Source organism: Hippopotamus amphibius, chromosome 3 (assembly GCF_030028045.1).
Source record: "Hippopotamus amphibius kiboko isolate mHipAmp2 chromosome 3, mHipAmp2.hap2, whole genome shotgun sequence".
In the NCBI taxonomy this organism is placed as follows: Eukaryota; Metazoa; Chordata; class Mammalia; order Artiodactyla; family Hippopotamidae; genus Hippopotamus; species Hippopotamus amphibius.
Genome location: NC_080188.1, coordinates 77,189,013 through 77,208,692, shown reverse-complemented (window position 1 = coordinate 77,208,692; position 19,680 = coordinate 77,189,013). Strand labels below are relative to the sequence as shown.

Here is a 19,680-nt window from a genome sequence, read left to right as displayed (position 1 = left end):
GTAATCTTTTCATCTTATGTTTTAAATTAGCATATAACAAAAAGGGATGTTTTACATATTTTTTAAGCTTTAAAAAATCATTTAAAGCCTATTTCTGTTGCTCAGAGAAGGAAAAATACCATGCTTCTAGACATAAAAAGGAGCATTTCTTTCACTAAATACACACTTTCCGTGCCGTAACCCAGTTTTAGTTTGGTACATGCAGCTGAATCAATATGGGTTTTTAACAACCATGTTCTCAATTTTGATAAAAATGATAGTCATTTTTTCCATTGAGCCTGTCAGCTGGTATACACCTAAGTCATTGATTTGGTGTAAGTAGTCGGTTCAGTTTGCATGTATCCTTGTGACATTAGGGACAGCAGGAATGAAAGAAAAGCCGGACTGTAGCTTCCGGGGAAAGACAGAAGTCTAGAAGGGCTCGGGGGCTGAGGCCTGGGAACACTCTCCCTTCTTCTGCCTGCATGTCTTTGTGACGGGAGGAGGATGGTGTCTATGGGTGTGTCTGTGTGCAGGTACAAGAAAGATCCAGTAGTAAGCAGGTCCCCTGCTTCTTTCCCTCACCTGGGGCTGGGCTCTGGGTAATGTGGGGAGGGGCTGGCACTGGGCAGGACGGGAACCCATCCTGCTCTCTGGATAGGTCTGAAGTGGCTTCATGATTTCCTCGCAAAAGAGACTTAACATTCGTTACTCTATAGTATAAATGGTACATATCTATTCTTATTTTTCTCTGAATGTGGTGCTAATGAAAGCAAAGACCGGTCATCAAGGGTGAATTATTTAATACAATAATGTTTTAATAGCCGAGGAGAGACACAAACAGTCATGATGCCTGTGGCTAATGGATTTCCCTGGTAGGAGATAAAAGGCTGATTACACAGCAGAGCAAGTGAGGACCTGGAGCGTTAATGACAATTTACAGGTCAGCTCACTTACAGGAGTGATTTAAAACGCACCATCTGTTTTCTAACTGTAGGTTGATAACTGTGATTTTACAGGCAGTCAGCGTCTCTTCATCAAGAATTTGCTTATTGTCTTTCTGAGTCTGGTTAGTTGGGCTCCATGAAATGTCACTGACTGGAGCACCCCCCTCCCCCAGATTTTTTCCAAATCAAGTAGTTTCTAAATTGAATGGATTGATAGCGGCCAATCTTGCATCATTCAACTCAGCCTTTCTTTGCCAGGTTAGAAAATTAAATTCTAATGCCCTAAAGCAGCCCTTGTATGTACTGGATTAACTTCTTTCTGATGCATCTACCCTGCTACTAATTATGTACCATCCTTGAGAGAGTTAAGAAGAGAGTCACTCAAATAATGTTCTGTGTCCTGTGGTTCAAATTCAGAAACCCAGGTAAGAAAGGCTGCACCATCATCCACTGCTTATCAAGTTTCTTCCCATCCCCTTTTTGTCTTTTTTCCCCCTCCCTTCTTTTGCTTCCGCCTACCCTTCAGCTCCCCATCCCCTCGCAGCGCCCCCGCCCCCAACACACATACAGACACACAGAGACTCTTCTCCTTCGCTCACATGGACAAGATAAGGGGAGCCCAGCTTTGGCCTCCACTCCTGCCCTCTTCCCCATCTCACTGCTCTGTCCCTTCTGTCATTAACGTGCGGTGCAATATAAGGATTACGTTTGAGGGTTGTGGAGCCGACCTTTGGTTGAGATCCCTGGCTCTGTCACTTTTTGGGTATGGTGACCACGTCTAAGTTGTTTAACTGTCCTGTGCCTCTGTTTCCTCTTATGAAAATGAGGGTACTGATGAGACCCACCTCAAGGGTCACTGTGTTAAATCGTGAAACACATGAAGCATTTGGAGCAGTGCACAATAAATGTTACCATATTTGTAATTATAGGAGACAGTCCGATGGGAGGCTGCTGGTCCTTTCTCGGGGCTGTGAATTCAGTAGCGCTTTGTAACTTAACCAAAGCTGGAAGGATAGAAAGAAAACAAAAAGTCGTCAAGCCCCACTTTCTACCTGTGGGTTGTGGTCATTCATTAGGCGAACGCACATTTTGGAGCACCTACTGTGCACTAACAGTGGTTCTCAAATGTGAACCCCAGCTCCGCAGCGTCAGCAGCACCTGTGGCCTGGTTAGAACTGCAGGTTCTCCCCATCCTCCCCTCATCCTTCCCGCTGGGTGTTCTGAATTGGAAACTCTGAAGGTGGAGCCAAGGAACAGGTGTTTTCACAAGCCCTCCCGATATTTCTGGTGTTCCAGTGTTTGAGAACCATCACCCTAGATGTAAAATGTAGTCACTCTGCTGGACACCTGGAACGTAAACGTGGAGAAGACCCACGTCCCTGACCGTCAGGAACGTACAGTCTGTTGGGAAGAGGCAGGTGTGTAAACAAGAACAACCAAGGATTCTGAGCGGTAGGGTGGCAGCACAGAGTCACAAAAGAGGGGTGGCCACATCTGCATGTGAGGAGGAGGGTTTGGAAATAATTCCCAAAGAAGTGATGCTTGAAGTAATCCTTAGAAAAAGACTAGAATTTTTCCACTTATAAGTGGAGGGAAGAAAGGAGTGTGCACTTGGTGATGGGTGGGCCCACAGGCAGACCTCAACTTTTATTGATAAAAAGCAGCTCCTGGAGGGAATTCCCTGGTGGTCCAGTGGTTAGGACTCCACACTCTCACTGCCAATGGCAGGGTTCGATCCCCGGTTAGGGAACTAAGATCCCACAACTGACATGGCACACCCCCCCCCCCGCCCCCCGCTAAAAGGCCGCTCCTGGAGAGAGAGAGTTTGGTGTTTTGTTCATTGTTGGGGGGCCTAGAACATGCCTCTGCTCACAGGAGGCACCAGTAACTATCTGCATGATTGAACACAAAGGTCTTAAATTCCCACATATTTAATTTTCGCTGAAACATTTCTTCTCAGCATGATATTAAAACAAATAAACCTAATTGTGAGCTCTCTGCTTTAAAGCACGATATTCCTGAAAGAAATTAGCCGGTGCCTGGATTGTTTATTTCACATGCTGTATCTTAAAGCACGGGTTGGCAATGTGAGACATAGGACCTTTAAACCTGCCGGGTGACTCAGCAAAGCTCAGAGCACTTGCTTGACACAAGCTTATCCTGAACCCACAACTTTATCCAAACATGCAAATTATTGATGCTTCTTATAAACACACTGGTCTCTGAAATAGAAACCACATGAGGTTTCCTCATTAAAATGTGAAGAACCAAATGGCTCAGGCAGCGTAGTTCCTTCTGCTTTAGTTAAAGTCAACCCTGCATGCAAAATGACTGGGTCTTGTAACTTTCTAGCCATGCTCTCAAATGCAAATGCTCACTCTTCTTTCTCCTGGATGCCAGGGCATACTTCACAGCGTCAGGAACCTCCCCAAGGGGACCTCTGCATCTTCCCACGGACCACAGCGACAGGTCTGGTGGCCGATTCAAAAGAAAAGGCTTATGCCAAATTCGACCCCAGGGCAGAGGTTTCCTTCCTTTCAGAGCCACTTCTAAGAGAGCCACCCTGCGGGACGTCCTCCCCAGCATCCCTGCCGTACTTAGTCTGGTTTCATGTACCCAGTTAATTACATCCCTGGCTGGCTTGCTCTGGCTTCGGATCTGACAGAGCCTCGGAGGAGGGCTGCTCTAACCTGTGTCTCTCATCAAGTGGATCAGAGATCATGGGTGTTTTCGAGGACAAAGGGACCTTGGGGATTGTGGACAACCTCCTGCCCTCCCCCTCACCCTATAGCCTTTTCCACTGTTTTCTTGGAACAAGAGGCTTCCAAACACTGAACATGCCGGTGGTCTGTTATGTGATGGATCTAGAAAGTAAAACACAGAATATTCTTCAACACTAAAGCTGAAATGGGTTTTCCTCTGCTTCCCTTTTAGATTGAATTGGGATTAAAAAGAACCCCCCAAATAGACTTAATACACGAAATCACATTTTAACTTTTCTCTCCATTTGATCTGAGTTTACTGCTCTGCAGTAGTACTTGATGGTTAAACTAATAAGCCTTCCCAGTATGAATCTGCCTGAAGAATTTCTTGGATGTGTTTGAGAAGCACCGCCAATTTCATGCAACACAGGTATTAGAAGTGTTAATTACGAGCCACTTCTCTCTGGACCTCAGTTTTCAATCTTTGGAAAGAGCGAATGGGACTACAAGTCTCTTGCAGGTTAGGATTCTATCAATTTTAGGTCTTCACTTCCAGAGCAGCATTAAGGAGCTGAGGAGGGGGTGGAGGAGAACTGAAGGAGAGAACGTGCACCATCAGGCTCACGCTGCTGTTTTACATGGACGTGCATGAACGAGCTGGTCCTTTCTTCGCTTGGTTGTTGTCATGAACAGATGCTCTTAGTTTCTAGGTGCACATTAGAATTCATTGTGTTACTGGTGATAAACAAGCAGTGAATAAAATACGAACTGATTTTGTGATGCTACATGATAATGAGATTTTTAGATATACTTAAGTTTTGTGTTTTTTTTAACTTTAGAAAAAACAGGGATGTGATTTTGGATAAGAGTTTGTCCCTTTTTAGCACCCCATGTGCACAGATTACTTCATCTGTTCATTCTTCACAGGTTTGTGCTTCTGCAAACATATACTGTGTGTCGGTTCCTGGGATAAGCACTGAGCTGACAGAGGGAATATAACTTCCTATGATTATTCATGAAAACATTTTAAAAATACATTAAATAACGTAGTAAAGTTGAAATAGAAAGAGGAGCAGAGATGTGTGAGATCACCCATGAGATTCCAGGCAAGAATTGAGACTTTTAACTCGAGGATTGTCACCCTGAACCCTACTGCCTGTCTTCAAACATTGTGAACCCTATGGATAGAGCACTGGGCTGAATGTTTTTGAACTTGAGAACTTTATTCTTTGAAGTTTGTTTTTCTATTATCCGGTGCCTCAATTTATTTGTAAAATATGTTTTTCCTTATTTCAGTCCTTGCCCCCGAAATATCCTTAGGGTTAATGTTTGTGGAGAGAACATATTTTTTAAATACTTTGCACTTCAAAAACATCCTTGCTCTAAAATAGGGTGTAATCATTAGCTTTTAATCTTGATACTTTGGCTTTGCTTAAAAAGAAACATCTAACAGCCGTGTAACATTTAACGCGCCACAAATCCTATGTGTCCTTCACCAGTTTCATTTTTTCTGTGTGTATTTCCTTAGTTTATATTGCTTCTGGAGGAAAAGGCTAGAGGCTACCCTTTTTGTGGGTGAAACTGACAGCCAGTGCTCAGTGTTGAAAGCAGTATTAAGTGAGTGGGCCACTGATGGACAAGACATACATTCTTGGCCTTTTGAGTGCTTATAGATTGGGGCTGAGGGTGGTGGACAGAGTTTTATAAAATACACCAGGGCGTAGAAGCGATTTTGGGAAGCCAGTTCATGCAGAAATCAGAAATGAGTGAAGACACTGGTCCCAGGTCATTTCATTCTGAGCCATTGACTTCACTTATCTAAATATTTGGTATGTTTTATTTAACATTCTCTGCCCTCTGTCATTACCGCCTCCACATCTTTCACAAAAATTACTTTTCCAAAAGATATTTCCAAGTTTAACTAAACTTAGGTAAATATGAAAATTGAGGTTAGGTCTGCAGGGGAAGGTGAAAGTAAGTTCCAAGGGCCAGGGAGATCATCATTGTTGATTTGGGAGAACCTGGTTGCAGAAGGGACTCATGAAAGGGATAAACATCTATGGAACAGGCTACTATTTGTCCAGAAAGGAGGTTTTGAAAAAACATTAGAAAGTTAATAGGAAGACAGCAATTCTTGGCAGCTGAGGTTAATGTGAGTGTGTGACTGTGTTCACCGAGAAACACTGCCTTGTGCTGCTGGCAGTAGCATCTTTATGAAGCTAAGACTGCAGTCATTAGCAAAGAAAGAACCACAAAATGAGGATGGAGTCAAAACAGGACTTATGAACAATGTTAAGACATGCAAATTTAGGAGTGGTATATTGAAATTTTAAGTTGAAAAATAAGTTATGTTTCAGGATTTATTTCCTAGATTTTGCTTAAGAAAATTTTGTTTTGGAGGAATAGGAAAGATAGAAATTCTTTCATTTACATAAATAAAAATATTATATTGATAATAAAATGAGACATACTTGTTTGCGTTACGTATCTGCAGATGGGTGAAATAGGAATCACGTAAACTATGATTACAGGTGATCTGTCATGTCATATGAGTACAGTGTGAACACAGAATGACTTTACAATTCAGAAACGTGTTTAAAATGAGCAGTTTAAGTTAATTGCAAAACAGTAGTTGTCTTCAATCTTAGTCTCCCAATAAAAATTATGTATTAAACCACTCAGTCTATTTTGTGCTGCATTTCAAAAATAAAAGTAACTTCACTTGCTCTTTGTATATAGCTACCAAGTTTTTGATGCATGTGAGAGAATTCATTTATTACACTAATTAACAGCATTATTGATAACTGATTTAAAGTAATTCTAACTCCTCTTGTATTCTTGTTTTACAGCTTGGCTCCTCTTCTTCTGTGCCTTTTACATCTATTTTTTCTCAGCTTTTTATGACTGTTGTGGTTCCCCTCATTATTGGACAGGTAAGGTCTCCAATTCTCTCTGCTCTTTTCTTTATAGATCAAATTGTGAATCCTTATGTAATGTCAGGACCATGGAGAGAAAAGCTAATCAGAGGAAGAGACGGTTAAATGAAAATCTAAGACTGTGAAACAAGGTTTCCTCAATCACAATAGTCTCATCTATTTTTTAAATTAATATCAGTCTACTTTGCAGATATCTATATATAGGGACACCTGCACACAATCTTGATTTTTTAAAATGTATCATCCCTTCTTTGTAGCTATGTAGCTAACTTGAAAACATCTCGCACATCATTACCTTGATTTCCGATAAGGTCTCAGCAGTTATGACCGTTTGGGGAACAAGCATCTGTGTTTGACTGGCTGCTTCTTAGGCTCCTCTGATAGTAGTGATCAGATCATATGTGTGATGCTGTAATTGATAAACATTTAATTCTATTAGCTTTTAAAATTAGATCTTAGGAAATTTAGTTTCCTTTATCATTCTTACTGAATTAGACTCACAGAAGAAATCCCTAACTTCTTATAACAGGTTGATAATGAGTATATAATTCAGTTATAAGCATACAGATTTAAAAACAAAGTGGTGGTTCTTGTTTTAATCATTGGTGGCCGCAGTAACAGCACACAGAAATTAATGTACTGCCAAAGCTGAGTGAGTCTTAGAAAAATAGTGCAATACCTTAGAATGCCGGAGAGCACAGATATTGGATTAAGAGCAACTAGACTCTGGTTCTTAGCTCTGCCCGTTATTTGCTGTGTGACCTTGGGCAAGTCGCTTAATCTCCTTAGCTCCAGGTTCATTATTTATCAAATTGTATAATAATGGGACCTACCTTAAAGGGTTGTGGTGAGGATCAAGTGAAGTGCGATACATGTAAAGTTTCTGTCCTCACAGAGCCTGGTACAGGTAAGTGCTCTGTAGTTTCACCATCACGTTCAAGTTCCCTGCAGGTACTAAATAGGAAGCAACTCTCTGAGGTGTTAACTATAAAAAAGGGTGTATATATAGACATGTAATATTTACATGCTGTCTTAGGTTCTGTGGGAAATCAACTCTGGGACAGAGGTTTCCATGCAGAAAGCTGAATGGGGGAGAACCCTTGGGAGCAACACCTGGGAGAACACCTGGGAGGACAAGACAAGCAGGATGGGGATGAGGGAGGGGTTGAACTGTGGGACCATCCCAGCAAGGCCTCGGGCTGGAGCGGCCCCTCAGCGTTGTCCTGCCTGAGACAGGCGTGCCTGCTTTCTCTCCTCTTGCACTGAGCCGTCATCAGATGCTGGCTTCCCTCCCCCTCCCCAGGAGAGGCATGCCCTTGGGTGCGTCTGCTCTCTTAGCGGCAGTTCCTGAAGAGGAACTCACCTGAGATCTTTCAGTCAATCCACACACCCTACAGGTGTGGGACTAAGCATCTCGCTCTCGAAGAGATGGATCTGGGGGACACAGCACCGCATGGGCTACACATGCGCTATTTTTTTTTAATGAAACATTTTTTTAAAAAAAATTTACAGGAAAGAGGGAGGGTGTTAAATCATTCAAAGAATGCCATTTAATTAACTATAAGATAATTCTTGAAAAAATATTCCCGCAGTACTGCTCATCTAACAGGTATCCCAAACAAATCTTTTGGTGCCTACCTCTCTCTTTGCTGCATTTCCTAAACTCTAGCCTCCTTGGCTTTTTCTCAATTGCTGCTTAATTTTTCTGTTTAGAGTGTCTTTCTACCCACCCTACCACTGCAACTCGGTGCTCATCGGACTCTTTAACTCATACCTTGTTTGGACCACCTACCTTAGCATGGTTCCCTTTTATTCTTTATTGTGGTACCTTCTTTGAGTTCTTTTTTGACCTTTGTCAAAATGTAGGCTTTTTTTTTTTTTTTTTTTTTTTTGATGTGGACCACTTTTAAAGTCTTCATTGAATTTCTTACGATATTTCTTCCACTTTATGTTTTGGTTTTTTGGCTGCAAGGCAGGTGGGATCTTAGCTCCCCAACCAGGGATCAGACCCGCACCCCCTGCATTGGAAGGTGAGGGCTCAACCACTGGACCACCAGGGAAGTCCCCACAATATATACCTATCTTTTGTTTGTTTGTTAACTGTTGGTCTCCCTCATTAGACCCTAAACTTCGTGAGTACAGGAATCACATTTGCTTTTTTTATCGTTACATACCAAGACCTCAGGCGCCCAATATTGGGCGTGCTAGATGAGTGAGGGAGGGAGTGAACGTGTGAGAGGTCTAAGATCAATTAGGGAAATGCTGTGTCTTATAGAGGAACCTACCTGCCCTGCTCAGCTCTGGACAGGTTAAGCTGTGGAGAGTATTAGTTTAAACCCATACTTATTCTCTTGGTTCTGAAATTAATTCCATATAATAATTCAGGGCTCACACATTCTTCTCTTAGTGGATCTCAGAAATAATCTCTCTTAATAATAAATGTTTGGCTTAAAGTATATGGACCAAAAAAAAAACCTGTGTCTAAGCTATTCAGTGTTTTTTTTTAATATATAGGGTTATATAATTGATGCAATTAAGCATATTTATCCAGAGAGAAAAATGAATTGTTAGATTGCTTGCGTGCCCAGTAGTAAATTATTATACTAAATTATAAAGTAGTAAAGGTAGTCAAAAAGTAACATGAGTGGTTTTTAAACAGTACTCTAGTACCAAAGTACTTTAATGTTTTTTTTTCAAAGAGGAAACCTTTATGTTTGCAACTACGTACAAACAAAAAGGTTTGTGTGTTTGCATCTGTCCCTTTATATTCTAGTCTTGGGAGTGAACAGTCACACCCCTAGGCTCTCCCCCTAGAAACCACCCTGTCTCCTCACATCCTTACTCCCTTACATTCTAGGCAGGCGCTAAATGCCACTGCTTCTGCCTCCGAACTCTTTCGGCTCTGGCATCTGCAGCCTCGTTCGCACTGCCGGAGAGAGTGCCACGCCTTCAGCATCTCTTGTCTAAATTTCTGCGCCTCCCAAACCTGTCTCTCTGCTGGGAATCTCTTCCAATTCCCATCCATTGTCTTCACTACCTCCAGGGTGGTCCTAAAGCACAAACCAGATTATGTTATTCCTCTGCTTAGAAACTTCCCTCGTGGCTCCCTGTTGCCCACTCCTCCGGTGGCCCACAAAGGCCCTCACAGCCTGTCCCCTCCCGCCATCCCCGTCATACAGCCTCCTCTTCTGCCACGCGGTAAGCTACCACCCGCTCACCCGACTGTGCCCCTTCACTGCTCCATGCTTTTATCTTATTGTTTCCATCCTTTTTGCCAGTAAACTCCTACCCATCCCTGAAAACTCAGTTCTCCCATCATACTTCACTTGTCATATTTATCAGGAGAGACAATAATGTACCCGTGAGCTTCCAGGAAGCGGAAACTCTATCATGAGTGTATCTAATAGCATACTCAGTAGTTGGGTGTAAGCTGTATAAAAACATCGGCTGAAGAAAACTTTGAACTTATCCTCTCAGAGCCCCCTGCAGCCACTTTCCCTAGGTCTCCAGCTTCGCTAGAGAGAAACATATAATTCACTCTCATCTTGCTTTCAATTCATGACCCCAAATTTAAAATGTCATTCGATACTTCCCAGACATCTTACTCTGCTTCCTTACAGGAGTATTTCACCCTGTCCTCTATTTTCAAGTCCCTTTTACTTCCCCTGACACTCTCCCACTTGCCGTTAGCCTCGGGGCTCACTGACTTTGCTTCTGTTTTCTGGAACCTGCCAGCCTTGATCCTGCCTTAGAACCTTTGCACTGGCTGGTCCTTCTGTGTGGAACGCCCTCTCACCTGTCACCTCCTCAGAAAGACCTTCCCTCACCCCTCCTCCAGAGGCTACCCACTCAGCCGCTAGCGGATGAGCCAGTTTGAATCTGTACTTGGTGGGGATCATTATCTGCTGCTTGTTTATTTACTGTTTTTGCTTTTTATTTATCTCCTCAAATGTGAGCTCTAGGAGACCAGGGACCTTGTCTACTCTTTTATCTCTCTGCTTATTTGTAATTGATTGACAACCCTAACCTTTGTGATCTTTGAGGGCCTCGTTAGAAGTGCTCAGTGTACTACTTCAGAGGAACTAGATTCCCAGCAAGGTAGCCTCGTTTCTTGATTGTAACCAGAGGTGCCACATTATGAAAATAAACATTTCTATAGATTTTTGTATGCATTCTTTTGGAGGAGTAGAAAAGAATAGCTTTCTTACTTTGCCAGGCAAAGGGGGAACACAGTGCCTAGCGCCTCAAGAACTGTGTCCCCCTCCCTGGGGAATAGGGAGAGGGCTTATAGTCGGGGCTGGTGGTCAGGGGTAGGAGGTAAGGACCAAGACAGTAACAGTCCTGCATTCTTCTGATGGGCTGGTGGTGAGCTAAGGAGGAGTCAGCGTCATCAACCTTCAAATCCAGCTGGTCTGGGGTCTACATGCTTGTGGGCAGCATCCCAACCTTAACCATTAACTTCTCACACCTGGAGGGGGTTTCAACCTCTGCAAAACAGCTCAAAGATATTGTTGTGTGTATTGTTGATATATGCACTTTTAAATGAGATTTTATTATTATCTGTTAAATAAACAATGGGAACTAGAGGGAGAAGAAAAAGACCAGGAAGGGTGAGTTGAAAATATTTTCCTTCATCTTTTAGTGATGATAAAACTTCATCATTCCATTTTTTATTTATATTTCTGAGAGTGGATTTTATTTTCTTTTGTGTGTGTGTGTTTTCTCCAAACAATACTTCTTTTGGGTTGAAATCATTATTGACTGACTGTGATTTGACGTGAGATCTAGTCGGGTCTTTGCCACTGCCTGGCTATACACGTGACTTCTCACTTACCTCATTTGTAGGACGGGGAGTTTAATATTTTCCAGCTCAACGATGCTGTGACTCTGTGAGATAAGATTAGTCTTTCTATAGATGGTTGGGAGATTGCTTGCTTCTGTCAATTGTAGAAAGAAATAAAATGTGTGTTATTGTAATATTTCTTCTCCTTTTCTGATAAAGCCTTCAATATATCTAAGTGCTTGTGGCAAATACTTCTTTTATGCATTAAATTTGAGAGATTTATGAGTAAATGTTAATGAAACAGAATTTCCACCACCTTTGAAAAATGTTTTTAAAACAGCACACTAAACCCCACTTTTCTTTCAATAAATTAACAGTAAAAAAAAGCATATTACTTATCATTTATGCATTCTCTAGTCTTAGAGAACAAGTGATTTGTTTCACAGTTTGAGACTGGCTTTTCATACTCAATAATCTCCAGCTAACGCTGCAGTTAATGTTATTAATGCTAGTAAAATTTTGCACTTACAAAATTATATTAGATATGAACTGTTTTCATTGCTTCCCTTGAATTGCTTTGAGAGAAGAATGGCTTTTACGTTATGCAGTGGGATATATTGGTGAACAGTGTTGTGATAGAAACATCACCAAACTGGGACTTGGAAATAGGAATAGCCATCATTTACCACGTACAGTCCCTGGTTCTAATGCATGTTATATTTCATTACTTAGTCCTCACTACAACTACTGTTCTGTGCGTTTTAGAGATGAGGCACAGGGAAGTTAAGGAATTTGCCCACGATTACAAAGTAAGAAGCTCCAAAGTCTGTACGTTGAGCCCCCTGTGCTGTTATTCCCTCAGGAAATAGAGGTCAGATTCCTGATTATCCACCTGACTAGCTTTTTAACATCTTATGCAAGCTGTTTGGGCTCCCTGCGCCCTTGTCTTCAGCTATAAACTGAGCAGGATAATGCCTGCGTGACCTTGCTCCTGAGAGTGGAAGTAAATAATGGAGGGAAAGAATTTTTGAAAAGTGAAGTAGGCGATAGGTGCTTCTTGTATCCATTTATTATTACTGTTTCTACTTTTTTTAATTAATAAATTTTATTTATTTATTGGCTGCGTTGGGTCTTTGTTGCTGCACACGGGCTTTCTCCAGTTGCTGCGAGCGGGGGTTACTCTTCATTGTGGTGCACGGGCTCCTCATTGTAGTGGCTTCTCTTGTGGCAGAGCACGGGCCCTAGGCGCGTGGGCTTCAATAGTTGTGGCACATGGGCTCAATAGTTGTGGCACATGGGCTCAATAGTTGTGGCTCACAGGTGCTAGAGCACAGGCTCAGTAGTTGTGGCTCACGGGCTTAGTTGCTCCGTGGCATGTGGGATCTTCCCGGATCAGGGCTCAAACCCGTGTCCCCTGCATTGGCAGGCGGATTCTTTACGACTGTGCCACCTAGGAAGTCCCAATTGTTTCTACTTTTTAAGAAGGGGTACGGATATTATTTTGAATCTACTCAGTATTTAATGTGTTACTTAATTGGATTTGATATCATATTCCTGACTGTATATTTCAACAGAATACTAATGAAGAAACAAAACACTTTATGAAAATGTATGGATTCAGTGGAATAGAGAATAAAAATTGAAGATAGCAAAAAAGAAGCAGACTCACAGATACAGAGAACAAACAAGGAGTTACCAGTGGGGGGGGGGAGGGGCAGTATAAGGGTGGGGGAGTGGGGGTTACTAACTATTGGGTGTAAGATAGGCTCAAGGACGCGTTGTACAGCACGAGGAATACAGCCAATATTTTATAATAGCTGTAAATGGAAAGCAGCCTTTAAAAACTGTGTTAAAATTTTAAAAAATGTTTTAAAATAAAACACAAAAAAAATCTCTTAAAAGAAATTGAAGAAACAGTCTAAAGCCACCTGAAGAAATTTTAAAATTCAGACTTAACATGAAAAATTATCCATCATATATCCCCACTCAAAATCAATTTATAAATGTAAAGACAGAGTAGAAGGAGAAACACAAGAAAATACCCTGAAAAAAAAAATGAAGAAAACAAAATGATGGCTATTATACTTCTCACTTACCTCTGCAAATCAACCTTCTTCACCTAAGACGTGTTATTTTTTGGGGGTTCAGCTTGGCGGTAATTGACATGTGGCTCAGCTTATTAGAAGTACAGGGATTCGAATTTGTTTCCCTTTAACCTTTCCTGGTGATTCATTTAAAATAAAGAAAATCAAAATGTAGAAGGTGAGACAATAAAATAAAAAGCTTCCTGTGAAGGATTTTTTTTCCCTTCTCTCGCCATAGGAAAAGCAAAAAGTTAATGAGGATGTGTCATTTAATTTTGAATGCATGGGTTTCTGTGAGCTCTGAGGGCAAATGAATGAGTATAGATTCTGAAGAACGCTACAACCAGCCACCTCACCGGGAGTGCATTTTCGCATCTCATCTTGGGACACCCCCGCTCCCCCTGCAAGAGAGAATTCTGAGGGGTTTATATCGGGTTGTGTTCATATATCTCTAGCAAAATCTTGTTTTGTGTAAGGTTATTAAAATTTATATTGGGTTAACCAAAAAGTTCGTTAGAGTTTTTTTTTTTCCCATAAGGGGTTTAGCGAATTTAAAAATGACATGAATTCTTGGCAAGTGGCGAATGATTGTGTCAAAAGTGTGAGAGAAGATGGGATTCCCGGAGTTTATATCCAGAGCACACATTTGAGGTACAGTAGTTTATGAGATATTTTAACACTTTTCTTGCTACATAGTGCAGAGGCGGGTGCTTTGTGAATTTAATTTTAGAAGAAGATGGAAAAGCCCTATGGAGGCTGGCAAAGTATAAAAACACAGACAAATATCACTATAAGACTAAAAGCAGTAAAGGACAACCTGTTTTCCCCTACGGTTATTGTTTCATTTGTGGGTCTGTCTGGTTTCCAACTTTCTAGTTGTTTTCTTTATCGAGATTAAGCATCCAGCATTGAGAGCTTAGAAGAAAGGCATTTTGGCTAGGAGTATGCAGGATTTGGAGCCTGTGTTTCTTGCCATATTGAAAGAATCCTAATATACTGTGAGATTCTGAGTACTTTGTAATGAAGAAAGAGATACTAATTAGGTTGACTAAGTCAAATTACAGCTTATAAAGTTGATTGATGATTACAGATTTGTCCTGGTTTTTAAAATGGCTTTGACTTTCGAGTTACACCTCATTCATATTTATTTGTTTATTTTGTCAGAGAGGTCGATGGTGGTGGGAGAAGATGCTTTTACTTCTGGAACTGGAATCATACACTCTGTAACCTATTGCAGAGAGAGGACTTCTGTGTTTTTAACCTTTGTATATTAAAACAAAATTGGAGGACAGTATCGATTTCAATAACTCCATGTCATTTCCATTTATTTTATTTCCTGAAGAAGTTGAGTTGCCGTGAATTGGAGCAATTACCAGCTTTACGCTACCAGAAACAACAGATTATGAAATAACCTTTTAAGTGAAGTCCCTGTAGCCTTCTATTAAGCAGCTACCCTCATAGTGACATATCTGAACATGGGGCGATCTGGGTTCTTTGGGCACCAAAATTTGTGTGCTAATACATCAGTCCAGAACACCATGTGACAGAACTACTCTTATTTCTCTATACCTCACTACATTTTAACTTTAAAGAAAGAAATAAACACTAGGTAAATTACTGTGGTTTGGGATCACTTGTACAAAACCAAAACATGATTTTTTTATAAATGCAGCTGTACCTTTAATTATAAGATCTACTTTTAAAAAATATTGTCACGATTTATCTGTATACATAAAACCCTCTTTCTTCTCCCACCCCACCCAACCTTCAAGGTGCTGCACCTGTACCTCTTACCAACCGGTCAGCTTTCTGCCAGGACACTCTTTTTCAGCACTTATTTCACTTACTGAGTCCTTGGGATCAGAGGAAATTGATCCAATAGCTGTTTGTCCACAGTTCTCCGGAGAGTCGTTTATTTGTTCTTGCGTATCTGTGAAGGCATGCCTCATTGCGAATTAAGCCTTTTTAGTGACAGAGTGGAAGATGACAGAACCCCATCAGCCTTGTCAGGAGAAGTTCCCTGACCTCATTATTGCTAATGGATCATGGTAATTCAGCCTGTTGTGAAATCTCATGTTCAATTATGCAGGATAATGAGTGACTCAAAACTTAATGTGTCTCAACTCTAGTCCTCATTATTGGGTTTGTTCAGCTGCTTTCAAAAGCCAGAGGTTTTAAATAGAGTGGTTCACTTTTATATCCAAACTTAAAGTTATCACCAGTGTTCAGGCTGTCCTGATCTGAAATATCTGATTTGATTTTAAAATAAGAGAGGATTGCCATATAACTTCATATTTCACTCATCCTTTTGTAGGAAAGTTAGGACAGGTTTATTCATTTTTAAGTGTTAATTCTGGAATTCTAAAAGCATGCAAATGGCATTTGTCTTTGGATTCACAAAAACTCTAGATATTCAGAGTCTGAATTATTTAAACTCCCACAACACATGCACTTTTGCTTTTCAAGCATGAGTTATCATTTAATTAAAAACTTCTGGTGCATTGCTAGCATTTTAAATATTAATATGTTCCATGGATCACTTTCGATTATCTACCGTCTTGAAATTCTTGAAGATGTCAGATTTTTAAGATTCCCAAAGTTGCACTTGGAATTGTCTGTCGAGGCAAAGGGGACTGTGATAATTACACACATCCATTAGGATCAGCAGAGGAGATAAACTTTGGGGAGGCTTAATGGGCATGTCTCAGTGACAGCTAGCAAAGAGCATTTGGCATGATTAAGGATGGATTTGAATGCAGTTGAAAATATACTCTCATTATGGACACCAGTGGAAGTTGCACTACAAATGTTAAATTCCCCAGAAGAAGAGTGGTGTGGCGGGGAAGCTTTGAAATCCTCTGTGGCCATCATCCAAATTATTCTCTTTCCTTTATGTCTTTGTGCTGTCAGAATCACTTTGCGATGCCCAATTCAACTCACTCCATCACTGAAAAGAGGCAACCTGTTGGTCTCTGTGTTTCAGATTGTCCGAAGATACATCAAGGACTGGCTTGAAAGAAAGAAACCCCCTTTTGGTGCTGTCAGCAGCAGTGTGCTTCTCATGATCATCTACACAACCTTCTGTGACACGTTCTCGAACCCAAATATTGACCTGGATAAGTTCAGCCTTATTCTCATACTGTTCATAAGTAAGTTGGAAGGTGGGATATCCTTGCTCTCCCCTCAGCCTCTTCAATAGCAAAGCATCGCCATCTGTGGTCCCCCGTGTTCATTTGATTAGAAAAGAATACTTTGTTTTGTATGCTATGTACGGACGCAGTGACTCTATCGTGTGTATCTGTTCTTTAAAAGGCATCAGTTATGCACTTATGACGTAATCGCCTTTGTTTTTTATGACCGATTTACAATAGTTGATGCCAAATGAAAGAAGCCATAATCTGTCAGATTCAAGTGTTAGATGGAGCACTCTTTCACCAACTTATTTTATTGTAACTTGAAGCTAATCTTACCCTTTATTGTGAATTAAAAGTAGGATTTATAATAGATAGTACTATTGTTTTCTAAGTATAGTAATCGGCTGCATTGCTGCAAATGTAACCATTTGCATAATTTTTTCTATTAAAATATACCCAAAGTAATATTTCATTTTAAGAAGCAGCAGGCTGTAAAATTCAAGTTACTGCTAGGGTCCAAAACTAACCTTTTGTTCTATTTACCCAGTAATACCAAAGACAGCTTTGGTAATTGTAATATGAGAGAATGTTTTATTATTAAATCAACATGAGTTTTTCCAAAATATATGTTATATGCTACCACATTTATGCTATTTGCTATTATTCTTAGTACAAACTAGCTCTTAAGTTGAACAAATTAAATAAGGAAGTTATAAATCAAAGGCAGTTTTAGAGTTACCCTGAGTAGCAAATATCATAGGGTATATCTGAAAATATCTTCAGTAAGAACAAGTTGAGGGGCTTTCCTGGTGGTCCAGTGGTTAAGACTCTGCACTTGCACTGCAGGGGGCACAGATTCCCATCCCTGATCAGGAAACTAAGATCCTGCGTGCCGAGAGGCGTGGGAAAAAAAAGAAAAAGAGAACATGTTGAGTCCCACTAGTTTAAATGATTCTGTCAGTTTAGCAATGTGTGTGTGTTTGGCTGATTCATTTGTTTATTTTTCTATGTGAGTTCCTATAAGTTTCAGACAAAACTAAGCATACCAGTAAGTATGCTACAGATACTGATTTTACAGTGCTAATTTAGATTTAATCTCTTTTTTCCTTCAGTATGTTCCATTCAGCTGAGTTTTATGCTTTTAACTTTCATCTTTTCAACAAGGTAAGTGATTTGGTGTCTCTTGTTAGTTTCCTAATTGACAAATCATACTCTTTACTGGGCATCTAAGCTCCTACACTCTTCTTCTTGGTCTCCTGTCTCCTGACTGTTCCATCTCGTCCCTGCCACCCTCAGGTTGTAGACGTTACCACAGGATCTGTTCTTGGTCCACGTTTCAGTATTCACGTTGTGTGCTCAGGCAGCCTCCTCCCCTCTGTTCCACTGGCGCACGCTCTCGGCTTCCTGCTGAGGAAGCCTGGACCTTCCGCTGCAGTGTTTTCCGGAGCTCCGGCACTGCTTGTCACTTACCGTTTAGATATCTTAACCTGACTGTCTTAACAAGACCTCAGACTCAGAACATTCAACATGGAATTAATCTTTTCCCCCCCAATATTTCCTCTTTCTCTCTTATTTTTTGATGGAACTACCATCCATGGAGTTACTCAGACCGGACTCCTTCACATTGTTATTTTTTAAATGTCTTGATCCTTCCTCGGTAATAATATTTCTTGTGCTTTCAAAGCCTCTTCCCTAATTCAGGCTTTCTTTCCCTAGACCATTGCCATGGATGTCTTACTGGAATCTTCGTTTCCAGACTGAACTTTTCTCGTGCATTTCATATTGCTTCCAATAACTCAGAGTCCTGATAGTAGCTCTCTTGGTCAGAGACCTTCAGTGGTCACCCAGTGCCTGCAGAATGAGGTTCGTTCTAGGGGGCTCAGTGAACCACTGCTAGTGTTCACACTTTCTAAGCTTTAGCTTGAGGTCAAATCTTTGCTGTTTCCTAGAGGAACCTCAAACATTCTCATTTCTGTCCCTCACTTAGGCTGACCCCATGTCAAAATTGGCCCCGTGTCCTAGTTCATCTTTGCTGTTCTTAAAGGTTCACCTATAATGCAACTTCTTCCACCAGTATTATATAACATTCAACAGATATGACTTAAGTCTTTGGTGGCAGAAGTTACCATACTGAATGCCACAAATAGTGATTTGGATCCTGTATGACTTTATAGACTAGATATATGTACCGGTAGCTGAGTGTTCTCCTAGTGCTATGGTAACACAACCTGGAGTCAATTCAAAGAAGAAAGCACGACTTCCAAAGAGAGTGGTAGAGCAGGACGTCATGGAAGAGATAGGATTTGACATGAGTCATAAAGAATAGCTAATTATTCAGCAAACACAGATGCAGAGAGGGAGTTCTTGGGAGAAGAAATAGTAATGCAGATGTAGACACACACATACACACACACACACACACACACACACACACACACACACACACACACACAGACCTAGTGGAACAATAAGAGTAGAGGAAAATTAAAAATAATAATAGTAGTTGGAAAGGTAAGCTCGGGCCAGATTGCCAGGGCCTTGAATGCCTGCTGCTGGCAGTGAGTTGCCGCAAGGGAAGGGGCCTGGGTTGTTTCTAGGGCCTGAAACAGCGTCCGAGGGTGGATGGTTCAGGCCTCACGTTAGGCACTTGGCTCTTAGAGCACTTGGTACAGCACGAGGCCGGTTGTAAACAGTCAATAAAAATTTATTGATTGGTGTAATTTGAAGCATTTTCCCAAGCTTGTGGTTGTGATTTATGAAGTAAGAGTAGAGCCTGGAGCCATTAAGTCACAGAGAAAATGTGACTTAATTGGGTGAGTCTGAGAGGGGGAGCTATTTTAAAGTTCTTTTTGAAAATGACGTGTTACGTCACCTTCGAAAAGATGTTTGCCTCTCGTTGGCTGTTTGTTTGCTGGTCCTTGTGGCAGACGTAATCATCATACCCGCTCATCCTATCACATCAGACTGTCAGTGACTGAAAAATTCCTTGCAAAGCACAGAAAAGCCACCACTGGGATTGCTGCAGGAGGGGTGGGGATGGGGAGTACCCGACTAGTTGAAGGAGAAGTGGGAATTTTCAGCATGCAGTAGGCTGGACTTTCATGAGGCCCTGTGG

The 19,680-nt window shown here is 41.1% G+C and overlaps 1 protein-coding gene and 1 long non-coding RNA gene across 7 annotated transcripts in view; one reads left to right on the top strand and one right to left on the bottom strand.

The window, feature by feature from the left end:
* The window catches only part of SLC10A7 (solute carrier family 10 member 7), a 249,193-nt gene that overhangs the window by 193,104 nt on the left and 36,409 nt on the right, over positions 1 to 19,680 (top strand). For 5 of the 6 annotated variants that reach the window (XR_009052642.1, XM_057727486.1, XM_057727485.1 and 2 more), the window contains 3 exons: positions 6,478 to 6,561; positions 16,415 to 16,580; positions 17,678 to 17,729. Coding sequence is in view for 5 of the 6 variants with exons in the window: in XM_057727486.1 (XP_057583469.1) it covers positions 6,478 to 6,561; positions 16,415 to 16,580; positions 17,678 to 17,729 (302 nt within the window). In the remaining variant the exon portion in view is untranslated. The remainder of the gene's footprint in view (positions 1 to 6,477; positions 6,562 to 16,414; positions 16,581 to 17,677; positions 17,730 to 19,680) is intronic. The other variant, XM_057727484.1, reaches the window with a different exon arrangement.
* On the bottom strand, positions 1,880 to 7,491 carry LOC130848993 (uncharacterized). The gene is made up of 3 exons (XR_009052643.1): positions 7,398 to 7,491; positions 6,860 to 6,973; positions 1,880 to 1,930 (listed from the first exon to the last, which is right to left on the bottom strand). It is a non-coding gene; the product is annotated as an uncharacterized LOC130848993 (long non-coding RNA).